General features: G+C 47.6%; 7 protein-coding genes across 7 annotated transcripts; 3 read left to right on the top strand and 4 right to left on the bottom strand.

Moving 5' to 3' along the window:
- Positions 1-176: 176 nt before the first annotated feature.
- On the top strand, positions 177-1,921 carry EDB82DRAFT_575150 (uncharacterized protein). Its single transcript, XM_025735174.2, has 5 exons — positions 177-355; positions 413-1,051; positions 1,103-1,220; positions 1,275-1,336; positions 1,397-1,921. The coding sequence occupies exons 2-5, from the start codon at positions 511-513 to the stop codon at positions 1,762-1,764; spliced, it is 1,089 nt and encodes a 362-aa protein (XP_025585907.1). The 5' UTR covers positions 177-355; positions 413-510; the 3' UTR covers positions 1,765-1,921.
- Positions 1,922-3,565: 1,644 nt separating this feature from the next.
- EDB82DRAFT_445637 (putative endoglucanase type B precursor) lies at positions 3,566-5,234 on the top strand. The gene is made up of 5 exons (XM_025735175.2): positions 3,566-3,667; positions 3,720-4,064; positions 4,115-4,362; positions 4,414-5,023; positions 5,078-5,234. The coding sequence occupies exons 1-5, from the start codon at positions 3,573-3,575 to the stop codon at positions 5,154-5,156; spliced, it is 1,377 nt and encodes a 458-aa protein (XP_025585908.1). The 5' UTR covers positions 3,566-3,572; the 3' UTR covers positions 5,157-5,234.
- A 396-nt stretch (positions 5,235-5,630) lies between these two features.
- EDB82DRAFT_174343 (glycoside hydrolase superfamily) lies at positions 5,631-8,400 on the bottom strand. The gene is made up of 2 exons (XM_025735177.2): positions 7,323-8,400; positions 5,631-7,235 (listed from the first exon to the last, which is right to left on the bottom strand). The coding sequence occupies exons 1-2, from the start codon at positions 8,272-8,274 to the stop codon at positions 5,656-5,658; spliced, it is 2,532 nt and encodes an 843-aa protein (XP_025585909.2). The 5' UTR covers positions 8,275-8,400; the 3' UTR covers positions 5,631-5,655.
- A 1-nt stretch (position 8,401) lies between these two features.
- EDB82DRAFT_174342 (uncharacterized protein) lies at positions 8,402-9,453 on the bottom strand. Its single transcript, XM_065607125.1, has one exon. It carries the CDS (start codon positions 9,288-9,290, stop codon positions 8,721-8,723), a length of 570 nt encoding a protein of 189 aa, XP_065464870.1. The 5' UTR covers positions 9,291-9,453; the 3' UTR covers positions 8,402-8,720.
- Positions 9,454-9,920: 467 nt separating this feature from the next.
- EDB82DRAFT_174383 (uncharacterized protein) lies at positions 9,921-11,098 on the top strand. Its single transcript, XM_025735178.2, has 2 exons — positions 9,921-10,429; positions 10,485-11,098. Exons 1-2 carry the CDS (start codon positions 10,129-10,131, stop codon positions 10,931-10,933), a joined length of 750 nt encoding a protein of 249 aa, XP_025585910.1. The 5' UTR covers positions 9,921-10,128; the 3' UTR covers positions 10,934-11,098.
- Positions 11,099-12,739, bottom strand: EDB82DRAFT_174384 (uncharacterized protein). Its single transcript, XM_025735179.2, has one exon. It carries the CDS (start codon positions 12,668-12,670, stop codon positions 11,264-11,266), a length of 1,407 nt encoding a protein of 468 aa, XP_025585911.1. The 5' UTR covers positions 12,671-12,739; the 3' UTR covers positions 11,099-11,263.
- Positions 12,740-13,107: 368 nt separating this feature from the next.
- EDB82DRAFT_499558 (glycosyl hydrolase family 61-domain-containing protein) lies at positions 13,108-14,725 on the bottom strand. The gene has a single exon (XM_025735180.2). The coding sequence runs from the start codon at positions 14,326-14,328 to the stop codon at positions 13,339-13,341; it is 990 nt and encodes a 329-aa protein (XP_025585912.1). The 5' UTR covers positions 14,329-14,725; the 3' UTR covers positions 13,108-13,338.
- Between the last annotated feature and the right edge of the window lie 2,482 nt (positions 14,726-17,207).

The following is a 17,207-nucleotide window of genomic DNA, read 5'->3' on the forward strand; positions in this document are numbered from 1 at the left end:
ATCAAACATTCTGACAACGGAGACACTTGGACCCGAGCTACAGAAAGATCCAAAATTGAGTCCCGGCCCAATGTTAGATCATGCAAGTTATGAATCCTGATAAGCTCCTCAGTGGATCGCGCCGTTATGTTATGGTTTGTTGACATGTTCCAGAAGCAAGATAACCACAGGCATCGCTGGCGTCTTTACTTCATTCAGAAGGAGCTGATCACAAAAGGCTACCTTGACGAACCGCCTTTAATGAAACCATACAGGCCGAGAACGCCACCAAAGGCAGGCAATTATATCTTGGTCAGCCCCCTATAATGAGAAAAAGCCTTTCCCGGCTAGGGTCATCCGGGTGAGCCCGTCTCAAGTCAGTGACATCTCCCCCACACGAACTACTGCGTTTGGTTTACTTAAACATGGATAGACCTGACACTACCGAGATATCCAGTTTGATCTTATCTCGCTGATCCTCCCTCTCTCCCTTTTCTTTTTCCCCTTCTCATACATCTCTTTTCTTAAGCCATGGCCACAGTGGAACCGCCGAACCCGCTGCCACCAGATGACAACGTGGGACCAGCCTTGCTGGGCGTGTCTGGTACGTGCCTTGCCTTTGTGATCATCACCACTAGTGTTCGGCTATGGGTCAGATCAGCCCTGCGATCGATGGGCCCCGACGACTGCACCATTGCGATTGTCACACTTCTCGGTATAGCACGATTCGGCGTACAGGTCGCTCAGGTCGAGATCGGCAATGGACGGCACAGATGGTACATCGACAATGAGAACTATATGCGCAACAACATGCTCGGATGGTTCGCCCAGATCCTCCTCTTCGCCAGCATATGTCTTCTCAAAATATCCATTCTGCTACTTTTATTGCGTATCAAAAATTCGCGAAGGGTCAAATACGCAGCTTGGGGAATAATGGCGGGTCTGTTCATAACTAATTTCGGCTGTATTCTTATCTTACTCGCGGAATGCAAGCCTATCAGCGCGTATTGGACTGGCGTAGGCGATTGTTGGGATCCGCGCGTTCGCATTTACTACATCTATGCTACCATTGGTTCGTACATCCATGGTCGATGGGAGAGTGTTGAACTAACCACATATTTAGCTTTTTCGATTGTTACAGACCTGCTGTGTTCTTTGTTGCCGGTTTTCGTCATCTGGAGTGTCAAGTTACCAATGAAGACGAAGCTTTCTGTCTGGGCCCTGATGAGTTTGGGACTTATGTAAGTCAATACCCCAAAGAGGTTCCTTCTCACAATAACTAATGTATGTTCAAGTGCAACTGGTTTTGGCATTGCTCGAGCATCTTCCCTCGGTGTGGTAACATCAGATCTAAGTTGTAAGCTACTACTCCCATCTTTTACCTCGAGGGAGCCAATATTCTGACTCAAAGTCTTAGGGGTTTATGCTATCACAGCAATATGGTCCAACCTCGAACTGTATCTCGGCATCGTCGGTGCCAATCTTGCACTTGGCAGATCGATTTACGGGTATTTCTTCAAAGACCGGAGCCACTCCCAGGTTGGCTCCTCGTATGGTTACGGCAACGGGCCCAGGTCGACGACTACATCAGGGAACTTGAGAATACCTGGGTCAGGTCCATTCCGATCAGGACAGACACGTTTACCATCGCAAGGTCAGGAAAGTGAAATCTCGTTAGTGGACCAAACAAAGAAACAACAGCCGTCCACGTGGTATGCTGATGCAAATACGGACGATGATAACCCTCCAGGAGTCACTGAACATGGTAGAAGAAACAGCCAATAGGGTCTGTTTGGCTGAAAATATTTACTTTTTTTTCGGGTATTTACTAGGGGTTATGACTTGATGTTAAAAAAGGATGTGCATAGATACCACGGGTGTAAAATAGAGTAGATAGAGATAGCTCTTACCTTGATCTGTCTCGCAGAGGATATTGAATGGGATAATTTTATACTGGTTTATAGGCTCCTAAAGTCAAGGGTTTTCTCTACAGTAGAAACGCAGTGCTTCGACGTAAGCCAGAACGCAATGGCATAGGCGCCTTTGGTTGGGTGTATGGTATTAAGAGAACATCAACACGGAAGTTTACGAAGTGAAGTTGAGCCAGAGAATTCTCGAATCAGAGTAGTTTGGTGCTGTGACAAATTGGTGGCCGTGGTGATGAATTTGAGTCGAAGGCTGGATCTATTATCCTCAGTTTGACGGCATACTCTGGCTATAGGCCTACATGCCATGCTAGTGTGTAAACTTTCACACTTATCGAATGTATCTATTAACTTGTGTCAGCTTTGTAATATGGTCTCTTTCTCGGGGTTTATCGATCGTAGTCCCAAACGTATGATTTGTCTTCATGAGTCACAAGAGAACAATTGATCGGCTTACAACTGGGACGAGATTGAATCGCAGCGGTATCAAAGCTTGCTGGACAGATCAGAATCTTTAGATGTGGCTCTTTGTCTCCTTTGTTTTATAATAGAGGTTTCTGGCAATGTTGGCGTATAAGTTATATCTTTGCTGAAATCCAGTCTGATGTATTATTGTTTATGAGAGAACAGCAAGTTAAAGTAAAATGTTGCAAGCTGAATAGTGGCAAGTGACGAGATGCCATTGAGGTTTGCTAACAAAAGCCTATTATTTATTTCTCATTATTACTGAACTGCCTAGAAATAGAGGAAAGGCCCGCCCGCCGTCTTGGCATGGCACAAGGTAGGGCTTCGATCTTAGTTGCCTGGGAGTGGCCAAACGACCTTATAGCCAATAAGCTAATTGTCATGAACATTCTTACTGGTTCATTGGTCAGTCTGGCCGACATGTATTCTGTTTTGGTATCCTTGCTCAGTGTAAGTTACATTTGGACAAAATGTCATCCGACGTCCCGAGAACCGATGCACAACAACATGATGACCACTTCGCTTAGATAGACTTTCATAGTCCCATTATCAGTTGTTGGAGAGCCAATTTACAGTCTAAAATGTATTTCGGATATCAGGACAATGATTCCGTGGATCGTGGCCCGATAGTCAGTTGATCCAGCTCCGCGCTTCCCAAATAGGAACTGCATGGAGGCTGTCCTCCGAAATGGGCTTTTCCCAATGTTGCAATATTCTCCTACCCGCTTTTATATCCTTTTAGGCCACATGACTTGATCGGATGGTGTTTCCGGGTGCCATTATGGCTAGCACCGCTGGAGCGGCGGCTGAATTAATTGTTTTGTGGAGAGTGAGAGAGAGTGAGGAGAAGCTGGAGTCAAGGCTTAAAGCAGATGCTCCGAGAATTTCCACATTCTGTGCCTTGTAGCGGTTCGGTCGTGGAGACTTTCGGTTTGCTCTTGCTCTTATCCGTAGACATAGCAAGATGAGAAGGTTTTTCTGAGTGGAGTTGTCTTGTTTGTCCCTGAGGGGACGTCGATCTCATGGAGCTTTACTCCATGGTTCGAGATCCCGTGTTTCCGACGACTCCGTCTCCAAAGATGCGGCTCTGAAGCTTTTCAAGATGTATATAATGTCTTCACTTGAACCTCAATCTACATTTTCCCTTAACCTCATCCCCAGTCAACAGTCCAGCTTCTCCAGACACTCTTCGACTTCGACAACATGACGGTCTACAAGCTTTTCCTGGCTGCTGCCTTTGCAGCCACTGCTCTCGCAGCTCCGGTTGAAGAGCGTCAGGCTTGCAGTAACGGAGTCTGGTGAGCGTTTACGATCATGTTTTTAGAAGGGCAATTACTTACATACCCATAGGTCTCAATGTGGTGGCCAGAACTGGAGCGGTACTCCATGCTGCACTAGTGGAAACAAGTGTGTCAAGGTCAACGACTTCTACTCCCAGTGTCAGCCTGGATCCCCCGACCCTTCTCCCACAAGCACCATTGTCAGCTCCACAACTACCGGGGCTACTACCACTAATGGTGGAGGCTCTGTTACTTCGCCTCCTCCTGTTGCCACCAACAACCCCTTCTCTGGCGTTGATCTGTGGGCCAACAACTACTACCGCTCCGAAGTCAGCACTCTGGCTATCCCCAAGCTGAGCGGTGCCATGGCTACTGCTGCCGCTAAGGTCGCCGATGTTCCTTCCTTCCAGTGGATGTGAGTTGAGGATTTCCTTCTAATATACACCTCTTTACTAACATCGGTAGGGACACTTACGACCACATCTCCTTCATGGAGGACTCTCTTGCCGATATCCGCAAGGCCAACAAGGCTGGTGGCAACTACGCCGGTCAATTCGTCGTCTACGATCTCCCTGACCGTGACTGTGCTGCTGCTGCTTCCAATGGAGAGTACTCCCTTGACAAGGATGGCAAGAACAAGTACAAGGCATACATTGCCAAGATCAAGGGCATCCTCCAGAACTACTCTGACACCCGCATCATTCTCGTCATTGGTTAGTCTACATAAGCGGCTTCAGTATATCTCCTACTAACAACTATCTCAGAGCCTGACTCTCTTGCTAACATGGTCACTAACATGAACGTTCCCAAGTGCGCCAACGCTGCCAGCGCTTACAAGGAGTTGACCATCCACGCCCTCAAGGAGCTCAACCTTCCCAACGTCTCCATGTACATCGACGCTGGGCACGGTGGCTGGCTTGGGTGGCCTGCCAACCTTCCTCCTGCCGCCCAGCTTTACGGTCAGCTATACAAGGACGCCGGTAAGCCATCTCGCCTCCGAGGTCTCGTCACCAATGTCTCCAACTACAACGCCTGGAAGCTCAGCACCAAGCCCGGCTACACCGAGAGCAACCCCAACTACGACGAGCAGAAGTACATCCACGCCCTGTCTCCTCTTCTGGAGCAGGAGGGCTGGCCCGGTGCCAAGTTCATCGTCGACCAGGGCCGATCTGGCAAGCAGCCCACTGGCCAGAAGGCTTGGGGTGACTGGTGCAACGCTCCCGGAACTGGATTCGGTCTCCGACCTTCTGCCAACACTGGTGATGCCCTTGTCGATGCCTTCGTCTGGGTCAAGCCTGGTGGTGAGTCTGATGGTACATCTGATACCAGTGCTGCTCGCTACGACTACCACTGCGGTATTGACGGCGCTGTCAAGTAAGTTCCATCAAATCAATCCCAGTCAAACCTCATACTAACCTCAATAACTAGGCCCGCTCCTGAGGCTGGAACCTGGTTCCAAGCTTACTTCGAGCAGCTTCTCAAGAACGCCAACCCCTCTTTCCTGTAAACGAACTGCAGGATCCACGGTGATGAAGCCAAGAATAACACTCACCGAAGGAGGGAAAGGAATTTGACACGATACTAGTCATTTCTGGACTTTCGATTTTCTTTCCGTACATATTTAGTTACCTACAAAATTTGATTGATGATTTTGAATGAATTACTTTTTTGCTTATGTTTTCCGTTATCGTTTCTGTGCAGACTTCGCAAGCTTGTGAGAGAATAAATCCTGTAAATAAACACAACACCCTTGCGAGAAATGCGTTGTAGTTACGATATTTTCCTGATCAAATATACATGCCGAGTAGGCCAGGTAAGAAGCTGCTGCATCCCCAGTCGGAACTTGGGTATAACAAAATTGCAAACTGATACGATCTATCCTAGGTCTTCACGGTCTTCGGCTGTTCAGCTCTGGTTTCAAGAATGCTTTCTCTTTCGTAGACCAATTCTTCACTAAAAATCCGTATAGAAACGACAGTAAATATATACAAGTACCCTCAAGCGTCTCAATCAACGACACCCTCAGGCAGAAGCGAAATATAATCCAATGCGGCCTTCTCTGCACCATCAGCCTTTCCAATGATAGTCAACTCATCACCAGGCTTAATCTTAACTCCCTCAAAGGTCATTCGAGTAGCGGAGTGGCCGTCGAGAAAGTCGCTAGGCCAGTGTCCGAGCTTCTCTTCGTTATCTCCAATCCACTTGCCCACCAGTCGTTTGTTAAGGTATACCGCCCAGGTAGCCTTGCCCCTTGCAACATCGTAGTAGTTCACTGCGAGATTGTAGGTTCCCTTCTTGAACTTCAGCTTGGTTGTGGCTGTTCCAGTTCCGTTTGTGTATACGGCAACGTACTTTGACGCTGTTTCTGTCGGTGTCACGTTGACAGTGTGGTAGTTATCAAGGTCCATCTTCTCAGCCTCGATTCTGTAAGGGTGGTTGCGGACTCGGTCTTGAGTGTCTGCAATACCAGAAAGGTTACGGTAGAACTCATTAATGGCATCTCTCCAGACAATTGAGTGGCCGGCCTGGTAGTTAAGTCTGAAGAGCTCATGCTTGAACCGGTCACTGTCGACCTTTCCTTGGAGTGACTTCCACAGCTTGGGGAAAGTCTGTGCTGTATTGGCACCCTTGTAATGAGCATCATAGAAGTGCTGGATAACAGTCTTTCCAGAGTGGAGCTTGAAACCATAAGGGACGTGATGGAACCATAACATTAGATCATCGGGAGTGGTCTCAGGGTTCTCGAACCGCTCGGCCACCTCAGCAGGATATTGACCAGCATTCCCAGTTCCGTTCTTTACGGTACGGTCCATTCCGATGTGATCGCGAGTCGCCCTGGTCCATTGACCCCAACCGTTGTTGTCCTGAGAGGCAGGGTTAGGTCCGTAATGGGCATAGAGGATATCAGTCAGAGTCTGAATACCCAAGTTACCAGAATAGTTCTCGTACGCTGGCCAGGATTCCATAGACATCTCAGTGATTGCCTTTCGAACCTTGTTGTCCAAACCAAAGGTCAAGCGGGTCCAGTCTTCGAGAACTTCCTGAGGGTCGGCTTGAGGGTTCCAAGCCATGCGACCAAACGCATAAAGGTTGGACATTGATAGATGACTTCCTAGCCAAGTCTTGTCAAGCCCAACATTGGTGACACCTGCGTAGCCTCCCAGCTTGCGCTTGAAGACCTTTCCGGAAACAATGTCGCGGACGTTGGACTTCTTGCCGTCGACACGCATATCAAAGTCAAGGATGGTTCGCCACAGTGGAGGCAGATACACAAGATGGCATTGTTGGCCTAGGTATTCCTGACTGATCTGCAGCTCAATCGCACTGTTTGTGTTGCGAAGATGTGCGAACAGTGGGCTGACCGGTTCTCGAACTTGAAAGTCAATGGGACCGTACTTAATTTGCACAACAACGTTATCGTCAAACTTTCCATCAAGCTCGCTGAAGAACTCGACAGCAGCGTTGGCACGGTCAGCTTTCCAGTCAGTCCAGTCGAGCTTGTCGTAGACGAAAGCTCGGAACATGACAATTCCTCCATGAGGCTCCAGGGCTTTGGCGAACATGTTGGCGCCATCCGCCAGTGTGCCTTCTCAAAGGTTAGTGGCTATTGAAAATGAAAAACCTTCCACATCGTGGATCTTTCTTGTTTGGGAATCATGAGGAAAAGACTCACGGTTGTAGGTGATAGGGCCGGGCTGACCCTCAGAATTGGCCTTGACCAAGTAGCCAGCCATATCGGGAATGCGCTCATAGAGTCCGTCCGTCAAATCGTGCCACCACTTGATCACCTTTTTGTCAAGAGGATCAAAGGTATCCAGGCCGCCGAGCAAGTTAGGCGAGGCAAAGTTGAGCGAAAGGCCAACTTGAACACCCCAGGGTCGAAGAAGATCGGCAATCTCGACGAGACCGTCACGGTTTTCCTCATTGAAGAGACGCACGTCAGCGTTGACATTGTTGATCACTACGGCGTTGATGCCAATGGAAGCGAGAAGACGACCGAAAAGAGGTACGCGTGAGAGATCCTTTCGAACGTTCTTGACGCCGTCAAAGAAGATGGAGGGACCACCGTAACCTCTCTCGATGGAACCATGGGTTGAGCTTGCGTTGAGGTTATCCCACTGATTAGCCCAGCGAATTGGCGCACTGGGGTTGGAGGCTTTCTCCACATGTTTAAAGTTGCCCTGACCGAGCATCGACAGGTACTCGAAAGCGCCGTAAAGGGCGCCGCGCTCATTCTGACCAATGATCTTGACAGAGTTGTCGGAAGTGCTGAGCCAGTATCCATCCTCTTCCAGTTTGGGATGCTTCTGCTTATCGTGACATGTCTTTTCCAGGTTGTCCACAGTAGTGACGACTATGGTCTTGGCGAAGTCGCAAGTCTTTTTGCTTTCTGCGGTCTTCAAATCGATGTCGAGAATGCCACTGAAGCCCTTCTGAAGCTCGGACGCAGCACTTTGCAGTGGGCTATTTTTTGAGCCGCCAATGACACGGATGTTGCGAGGCAAGGATTTAGCATGGCTTGAAACTTGGTGCGCTGGCAGGGGAGCGTATCGGAGCCAGCCGTCCAAGCCATCCTCTGCCAGGACGCAGGTGGAGAAGGCGAGGAGAAGAGTTGAAACCCTCATGGTGGACGGGCTACCACTGTGACTGCGATAGCGTGGGGGAGAGTCGGCATGGGTAGTTCCCTTGACTGAAATGGTGCGTAATGTCACATCTTATATCATGACTTATTTCACGATAATATTCTTGTCTTATGCGGAGGAGGAGATAATTCCCATTCAGGCTGATTGAATTAGCCTCTGAACATGACTTTGGGGAAGATCGACAATGGACCATTACTCCATCAATCGGCGTTGAGATACTGACTTGGGGTACCTGGCCCGGGGTCTGGTCTTCGTCCGATCTTGGTCTAAACCACTTGTCACAGTCAGATGATCACCCCAGGCAAAATGACATTTCATCGGCAATCTCTCCGAAGCCACTTCCCATCTTTGGTGTCGATGTTGATCTTGACCCTTGAAAGGCTGTTCATCTGAAGTTTAATATGTTTAGGCAAAATGTCCACCACAGACTAAGCACCACAGACTAAGATCAGCGATCTCATGCAAGGGGGAAAAGATGAAGAGGGGCAGGCAGCAGCCAGAATCGCTGGCTCGATGCAGGAATTGTGTAAAAACTTCGGGCGTATAAACATGCGAGAAATATGCACATGAATTTGCTGATCATTTTTTCTGACAAGGTTTAACTGGCCAGCAAATTCCCGGCTTAGTCGGCCTATGACAGACAACGCATCACGACGAAGCGAATTTTGGCGAGTGCAACACGGACAGCGCACAAGATGAGAGAGGGAAAAGATGGAGAGTAGAAGATAAAAGTACAGAAAAAAAAGGAATTGAACAGCACAAAACCTCTCTGAAGGTGAAACGACTGAGTCATATGATACAGGTGGTGAGTTGTCCATGGTTTGCCCCTGAAAGTTCTCTGTCCTGAGACATGTTCGTGGCCTTTGACTCATGCACAACAGCCATACAGACAGGCAGACACATGGCCTGATCCACTGTGGTCGCTGTGTTGCATGTGTTACAACAAATGTCACTTTACAATTTTTCAGTAGGACACGACATGCTCTTTTTTTCTCCATGCGAATTGCGGCTATCAATACATATTATGATTCGTTTAGAACCCATGCCTGGTCAGCAGCACATCAAAATGACTAACTTAACTCTGGGTCCTGTCTCCAATAGAGGCCTTCCAAGTAAACTCTCTCCACTCTTGGGCGCGACAACGGTCAAGGTCCAGAGCCAGACCTCTTCCAAAGTCAAGCCTTTTGGACCACAAAAAAATCGACCCGGATCGTCGTTGATCGAATTAAATCCATATTGAAAAGCATATTTAGATCCTAGCACTTGTAGAAAAACGACACTCTATACGGCCCGGATGCACAAAGAGACAGGTACATTGCCTTAGCTCAGTAGCATCTGCATGCATGTCCAAGTGCATTTAGCTTCGGGTAGCATGCCCTCTTATCCAAAATCCACTTGTTAGGCATGCACAACGCTTGTTTGGTCAATTGGACCCTCTCTTCATGGTATGTTGGCCGCGTCAGGTTTGGATTTGTTGGCTTTTCAGGCTGCAGGCCACTATTTTGGTCAAATAAACCTGGTGTACGCGTTGTACGATCCACTATCTTAGTAACTATAGCTAGTTGAGATATGACCTTTCTCTCATTGGCACCCTTGCTCAGAGCTTCTCCATGTATAAACCACCATTTTGACAAGACTCACTCCACGTCAATATGAACAGGTGTAATCCAAGAAACAACTGCCTATAAAAGCAGGTGATAGCTGTCCCACAGAACGTTTCTGAGTTGAAACATCTTCATCACCTTCTGCATCTATTCTCACTATCATCCAATAGTCGATTCATTTTCTCCATTTCCATCACTCAAATATCTACTCACTTTCTAATGATCATTTACAATGGGACGAACCAGCGACCATATTCACTTCCCTCGCCATGTTGAGCGAATCCCACGTCGACCAAACGGCCCCAGCGGATACAGCGACTCGTTAGGAAGAGCTGTACTGATCGACATCATCAACTATTTCGCAGATGTTGTCGACGCAATCGATGACATTAAACTTCCCAAACAACACAAGGACCGGACGAAACTAAAGAACGATAAGAAGAAGTTAAGCGATACAGCCGTGAGGGGTGCAAATACCTTTACAGCCCTTTTCAACTCTGCCAAAGGCCAAGCCAAGTACACTGATCCTGCTCGTACGTCTTTGCCGATTATATCAGGCCAGAGCCACATATCTAACATGATGAATAGCTAAAAACTTGCCAGTATACCGGGATGAGATTAACAGCCAACTTCTACACCCACTGTCGAAAGCCAAGTCAAGCCTCGGTCGATCTTTCACATTCACCCCATATCAACAAAGACTGATGGTCATCCTGAACCATATCGAGGCCGAGATATGCTGGTGGCTTAAGCTCCCCCGCCCAGGCATCAGCTATGACAAAGGGTTAAATAATACCAGTAAAGCCTCTGGCAAAGCCTCAACAACACATAGCTACGGCAAAGCCCCAACACAAGCCCAAGGCAAGGGTTCAACAACTACCCATACCACTAGCAAGTCTCATGACCAGCGCCCAACACAAAGTAGCAAGAGCCATGATCAGCGATCATCGAGACCTACGCAAACTAAAGGGGGGCAGCAAAAACAGAAGAGGAGCTCTTCTCCGGTGGACAAATCAGGTGGTTGCGCGGTCATGTAGCTGGCTACAAATGATCACGATACCAATTACGCGAAACGTTAAAGAAAAAACTCTAAATATCATATATAATAAGTAAATAGGAACATGAGCAGGCGGAAACATTGATTTGGCATACAAACGGATGTGGAGTTGGAACAAAAACATATCAATAGGGCAATGGGCTCATGGATGGCGGACTCTGTTGTGGGCTAAATTGCAGCGATATCCACGGGTAGGATCTTTTCTTGGATTATACACAGTTACTATTTAAAACTAAACAATCTTGAATCATAATGATAACCTTCACTGCCTCATCACTACTCATGAACATGAATAATACCATCAGCAAGTTCAAGAATCATCAGCCTTGCAGCTGTAGGCAATACCTCCTAGCTCTTTGTCAGTATTGTCCAGATAACGTCCACTTTTAGCTCTCCGCAGTCTGTCTTCCAAACATTGTCTGAATGTCCCAGAAGGAAGCGTCTCAGAGTCATGTTGTTCAATCACTGCCCACTCGAGCTTTTGCATCACTTCCAAACTGCCATATCTAGCTTCAATACACTTCAGTGTTTGCTTCTTCACATCATCCGCGTTCTTTGGGTCATTGAGAGCCTCTTGATAAGAATCCAAAATCGCCTTTGTATTCTTTGGAGTAATAAGAAGAGTGTTGAGAATGTCCAAAGATCCAACATTAATTGTTGTTCCGGAGTTCGGCCATTCAGGCCGGGACTTGTCGTTTATCCTAAGTTCTAGGACGCCTGAAATACTGTCGTGAAGCTCAACAAAGGGCACCTCAAAGCCTTCATCAGCCCAGTGGACGTCATCCACTCCATACAGGGGATTGTCAAGATGGTAGCCGTTCCAAGTACCACCAAAGCCATTGCTAATCTTGAGAAACTCCTTATAGTCATCTGGTAATGTGATATCGAGTTTTTTCTCAAGCGATGTAATCTGCTCATCCGTCGCTGGCGGCAACACAAAGAGCGTTTCTGGAACTGGTTCTTCCATTTCATCCCAATAGCTTGTGCCATTAGCTTTTGTGTGACGTTCCAGTTCCAGAAGGACTTCTTTCAGTGGCTTTGATTCTATATCTTGCTTTTTACGGCCTTGAGTAAAGCGCTCAGAGAATGTTGCGACGACTTCTTTGCCAACAGCTTTGAGTTTCTCGTTGTCGACCGGAACTTTTTGAGCCAATTCCCCAGTAGAAAGAATTCCACACAGTTCATGATATGCCACAAGCGATGGAATTATTCGGTTTCTGTGCAGATTCTTGGCGATGAGTTCGAGGGCTCTTTGAACTCCAGAATCATTCTTGATATCTTGTAAATCTTCAGTGTGCTTTGATGCCAGTCTTGTAGCAGTGCGCAGAGCATCAACAACAATAGAGTTTTTCTCGTCGTTGGCCCGTTTCATCTGTTCCTGAAGCTTCTTCTCGTCATTTTTGTCCTTCAAATTCTCTTCATCATCTAACGAATGTTTGGTAGCGGTCTTGCTGGCCGACTTCTCCGTTCTATCCTTCTCAGGAATCTCATCAGGCCATAAGTTGGCTGCTGCGAAGAAGGGTTCGAAGTTCTTAAGCTGTTTGCGCTGCCAATCCGAAGTGGTTTCTCGAAGCAGGAGTGATACCAACATTTTGGTGGTTTCAATTTCACCCAGCACAGCAAACTCACTGGCCACGTCGACCAACTTATGGTAAACCTCTGAGAGCGAGGGGTTGGTCAAGAGCGAATCATGATCAAATTTCCGAGGCTGAGACATTGTGTCTTGTCTGAGAATAAGGAAGAATCTGCTTTACTGGTAGTTATGATTCTAGTAGTTGTCTCGATATCAATCAGGTTGAAATACTGATTCACGTTGAGACGAGTCGTCAATGCTTATTTTCTGACGTTATGCAATGACGTCAAATCGCCGACTGCCTCCCTGCAATAGGATGGAAATATGACCTCAATTGAAACTAGTGTGTTCGTCGTGCTTCATGGGATTGCTGGGAACAAAACAAAGCTGATCACCAAAGGCCAGAGAAATAAACGAGACGAGAAACCAAATACAAATGAGACTAGTAACTACAAGAAACACAGGAGTCAATTTTACTGCAGGTAAAGGCGGGCGCGGAATTAGAAAGCTAACAAACAGCTCTCTAGATGAGTTTAAAGCGAGACAAGACATCACAATTTGCAGCGGGAAACAGGATTTTTGTCCTCAGATTGCTTCAGATAAATTAAGCAAAGCTAAATGACTACGAGCACAGTTCCAGACCATCCCCTTCCTCATCTAGCAGGTAAACTTGATGCTATCAACAGGACTCTTTTATACAAGAAAGTCGACCAAAAATCTGCAACCTCTTCCCTCCACTTCTTGGTCCTCCATTCATCTCAACACATCGACAAAACCAAGCAAAATTCGAATCAAATCCTTAAAGCACACGCTTAAGCGGAGCAGGGAGAGTTAGAGCCAGCGTTCTGGGCACCAGGGAAGCCACCCTGGTTACCCTGGCCGGGGAAACCGCCCTGGTTTCCTTGCTGCTGCTCACCACCCTGCTGCTGACCGTTACCGGCATCGGGAGCGGGAGTGGAAGCACCGTTGCCAGCGGCGGGGGTCTCGGCGGGGGCGTCGTTACCGGCAGCGGGGGTCTCGGCGGGGGCATCGTTGCCGCCAGTAGAGCCACCGGCAGAGGTGGTACCACTCCAGACCTTGGGGCCGGGCATGGGGAAGTCCTTAGCACCGTTGTAGATGGAGAAGTTGGCGTACTCGTCGGTGTCCTTGTAGGCACCGGGGAACTTGACCATCTCGGCGTCGACCTTGCCGGAGCCACCACCGGTGACAGCAACCTGCATGCAGGAGACGTAGTGCTCGGGTTGGTTGACGTGCGATCGGTGGATACCGATGTGCTCAACACGGAGGAGGTACTGGCCATCGGGGGTACCCTCGGGGATCTTGACATCAGCGGAGGGAGAGTCGTAGTTGCACCAGGCGTCCTTGGTGAAGTCACCGCCGGCGTTGCAGACGCCCTCCTCCATGATCTTGAACCAGTCACCGTCACCCTTGTAGGACTTGACGTCACTACCAGCGGCGGACATGTAGGCCAGAGTAGGTCCGGGGTGACCCATCTTACCGCCAACACCGAGCTTGAAGGTGATCACATCACCAGCCTTGACATCGGCGACCTCAGTAGAGGCACCGTTGGAGGTGGCACCCTGGTTGCAGATGATGTCCTCGCCATCAGCGAAAGAGTTGTCGCGGATGTCGGCGGAAGGGTTGGAGGAGAACTTGATGGGGTTGTACTTGGTAGCACGGGTGAAGTCACGGATGTACTGGAAAGGAGCAGAGTCCTGGCCGTTGACGGTGGCGACCTCGAAGAAGTAATGGGCAGAAGCGACCTGAGAAAGGGCAGCAAGGGCGAGAGTAGAGAACTTCATTTTGAAAGATTCGAAAAGTTGAGGATAGTAAAAAAGTTGCTTGGTTTGCTGGAGACTGGCTCGGTGATTGTAGTGAACGAAAGAAACGAGAGACTAGCTCTTCGAAAGAAAGACTGAAGTGAATGAAAGAAGATGAAGATCTGTTGATGGGGAGGAAGGGAAAAAGTTGAGAAGGACACGGCAAACGAGATGCCTTTATAGATTTCGTATCTCGAATTGTCTTGTCATTCTTTAGTCCTCTGAGCAGGGTTTGTTTCTGTACCGAGCACTAGAACCAGAATTCATCCGCCCATGGAAGACTTCCCTGCACTGTTTCGCCCCAATTTACCCATAGACGCCCAGAAGAAAACAATTCATCCCCGTCTTCGCAAGATCCCTGGAAGTTGTCCTTCAGCCATAACAATCTAACCATGTTCTTCTTCACTGCCCCTCACCTGTTACAGAGTACGGCGGCTTATTGGAGGCTGTTTCAGTGAACCTCGAATTTGCACCAATCAACAACGCTGTTTAATCTAACTAAGGTTACGTATGCCAGGGTTTCTAGGTTTCGCCTATTTACCCTTATTAAACAAGTTTAAAAACAAACATAAAATTCTAGCTTTGTAAGTATTTGCCTCTTTAGACTATTGTTATCAGTTTAATGGAGTTGGAAAAGCGAATCGTGATGTCTCTTTTGTTAACGATGGCCCTTCGCTGCTACGTTAGACTGGAGGCAGTCAAGGACCCCCCTTCAATCTTACAGTGGGCAAGTCTGCGGCGTGAGGCGAGAACAAATTCAAGACGAGACCATGAAACGCTAATTTCGGTTCAGGAGGGTCTGCGGCTCTTGGCGACAGGGATCTGGAAACAACATCGTGAATCTGAGTAGTGGAGTGAACCCCCTAGTTGGTGATCTTAGCTCCCAACCTGACCACTACCAACATGTCAGCTCTACAACCCTGTTCTAGTATTCGGTAGATGTTGGACTCGATGATTACTTCCTCATAGCAAGAGGATTTATGGTTGTCAATGTTATTATTTGCCTCGGTGGCCCTGATGAGGGAACTTTTGTTATTGCTCCCTCCACAAGACCCCCGGCTATTTACTTTCTTCGGGACTATTCTTGGAGCTACCAATTTTGCAGAGATTTGCCAAGACCCCTTTCTTCCCGCGGGATGTCAACTGACAACCTCAAGACATGAAACTAATCGTTTAAGTATCCAGTCAGGCAATTTCCCCACAATGGGACGAGCCACAATGCCGAGGCCGCTATGATGAGACAGCTAGACAATGGGCCGATACCAAAATGGTAGATTTTGTGATTTACTCAGCATTGACTGATGCCGTCCGGACTGTGCGTTAAGCTGAATCAGACTACTGGTACCTGTCATTGATCCAAGCTTGCGGTGACAGATTCACTAATACGCTTTAGTAAAACTTGACGCATCTTCGCAAACTAGCTACCGATTTGATTACAGGCCCGGTCACCGATCCAATATAGCCTTGATTATTGTCATGGGTGGTTAAACGGGCCGCTTAAGTAAACATTTGACTCCTCAATTACACGTCGATTTGTTTCTGTAGGGCAATATTGTGGGTAATTACATGGCCTTGCTGCACACGAAGCTATGGTAGTTTCAGTAGTACCAAAGAGGTAAATTTAAGCGCCATAAGCAAGAAAGGCGTAGCATTCATCATCGACATCAACATGTGATTCGAGCATTTATTGTGCATGTATCTCAACAGTAAGCAACCGTTTGAGGCGCTGGGACTTTCTTCGCGCCTGTGCCTGCATTGCTTTTTAACCGGTACCTGACCCAGGGCCTTGGCAGGAGCTACACATAAGCTTATTGACTGTAAGTTTGTGAAATGCAATTCTTTGAAATTCCATGCATTAGCTTGAAGAATACTAGGCCTTTCAACGATGGCAAAAGCCGGTGATAAGTCGAGAGTACGGTAACAACGGGCGATCTGGTAACCAGAATACTACTGCAAACCATACCGAACATCATAACACACGGGATAAGTTCTTAAGAAACTCTTTGTTAAGCTATGTCACAGCTATCGATCAATTTGTAGCTTTAGTATTACGCATCCCTGTAATATCAGCTATGCAGCAGGCATTCGACTTACGAGTTTACCGCCAGATCTTGTTACAGTTGCGAGCTTGAAAGAGAATTCCTTGAATCACTGTCCTTCTCGACAAAGCGGTGAGGTCTACGTAACAACAACTCGCAACATGGAAGTTGAGCTTTGGAAGCTTTGGAAGCTTTGGAAGCTTTGACAAAGCACGGTACCTTGTCGGTGCAATCTCTGCCTGATTGAATTTTTCTCAACCATTCCTTTTCGCGTCGATAAGCGAAATAGTACGACAAACCCAAAGGGGCAAAAGAATCGTGGTAATTATGGGTATATTACCCGATCTGGGGTTGAAATCTGTACTAACAACATCGTCCCGTTGCACATTAAAAGGATCTATTGACTGTTAAGGGGCAGGTAGCAACCGGGGAATCTACCGTGAGCAAGGTACATGAGTTAACGATTGGCTCAAGACTCCGGAGATTTAAGAGCAGGTTCCACCCCGCCAGATTGAGCGAACGACAGTAATTCCGCCAGTGGAAGAACCCTTGCTTGATTAATCCCTTCTATAATTCCGTACTCCAATGATAACAGCCGTATTAATTAGGTCCGTCATAATGATTGTATTGCAAATAGCCGTGGGACTATTCGCGCAGATACGGTGTAGATACTGTGATTTCAAGACTTGATCATTGTAGGGTATTAACTAATCGTGATGGTATCTGGTCATATGAGAGCCTGCATAATAAAGACAAATAAAAAACAATTAAATAACTGAAAAGGAAACCAAGCTGTAAGCACCATCCTCGCCTTTTCAAAGG

Source organism: Fusarium venenatum (assembly GCF_020744135.1).
Source record: "Fusarium venenatum strain MPI-CAGE-CH-0201 chromosome Unknown EDB82scaffold_2, whole genome shotgun sequence".
Lineage (NCBI taxonomy): Eukaryota > Fungi > Ascomycota > Sordariomycetes > Hypocreales > Nectriaceae > Fusarium > Fusarium venenatum.

Coding starts and splice junctions, on each gene's coding strand:
- EDB82DRAFT_575150 (XM_025735174.2), top strand. CDS start 511: ATGGCCACAGTGGAACCGCCGAACCCGCTGCCACCAGATGACAACGTG. Junction 1,052..1,102: donor CTACATCTATGCTACCATTG/GTTCGTACATCC, acceptor CCACATATTTAG/CTTTTTCGATTGTTACAGAC. Junction 1,221..1,274: donor CTGATGAGTTTGGGACTTAT/GTAAGTCAATAC, acceptor TGTATGTTCAAG/TGCAACTGGTTTTGGCATTG.
- EDB82DRAFT_445637 (XM_025735175.2), top strand. CDS start 3,573: ATGACGGTCTACAAGCTTTTCCTGGCTGCTGCCTTTGCAGCCACTGCT. Junction 4,065..4,114: donor GTTCCTTCCTTCCAGTGGAT/GTGAGTTGAGGA, acceptor TAACATCGGTAG/GGACACTTACGACCACATCT. Junction 5,024..5,077: donor GGTATTGACGGCGCTGTCAA/GTAAGTTCCATC, acceptor CTCAATAACTAG/GCCCGCTCCTGAGGCTGGAA.
- EDB82DRAFT_174343 (XM_025735177.2), bottom strand. CDS start 8,274: ATGAGGGTTTCAACTCTTCTCCTCGCCTTCTCCACCTGCGTCCTGGCA. Junction 7,236..7,322: donor CGGCCCTATCACCTACAACC/GTGAGTCTTTTC, acceptor ACCTTTGAGAAG/GCACACTGGCGGATGGCGCC.
- EDB82DRAFT_174342 (XM_065607125.1), bottom strand. CDS start 9,290: ATGGAGAAAAAAAGAGCATGTCGTGTCCTACTGAAAAATTGTAAAGTG.
- EDB82DRAFT_174383 (XM_025735178.2), top strand. CDS start 10,129: ATGGGACGAACCAGCGACCATATTCACTTCCCTCGCCATGTTGAGCGA. Junction 10,430..10,484: donor CAAGTACACTGATCCTGCTC/GTACGTCTTTGC, acceptor CATGATGAATAG/CTAAAAACTTGCCAGTATAC.
- EDB82DRAFT_174384 (XM_025735179.2), bottom strand. CDS start 12,670: ATGTCTCAGCCTCGGAAATTTGATCATGATTCGCTCTTGACCAACCCC.
- EDB82DRAFT_499558 (XM_025735180.2), bottom strand. CDS start 14,328: ATGAAGTTCTCTACTCTCGCCCTTGCTGCCCTTTCTCAGGTCGCTTCT.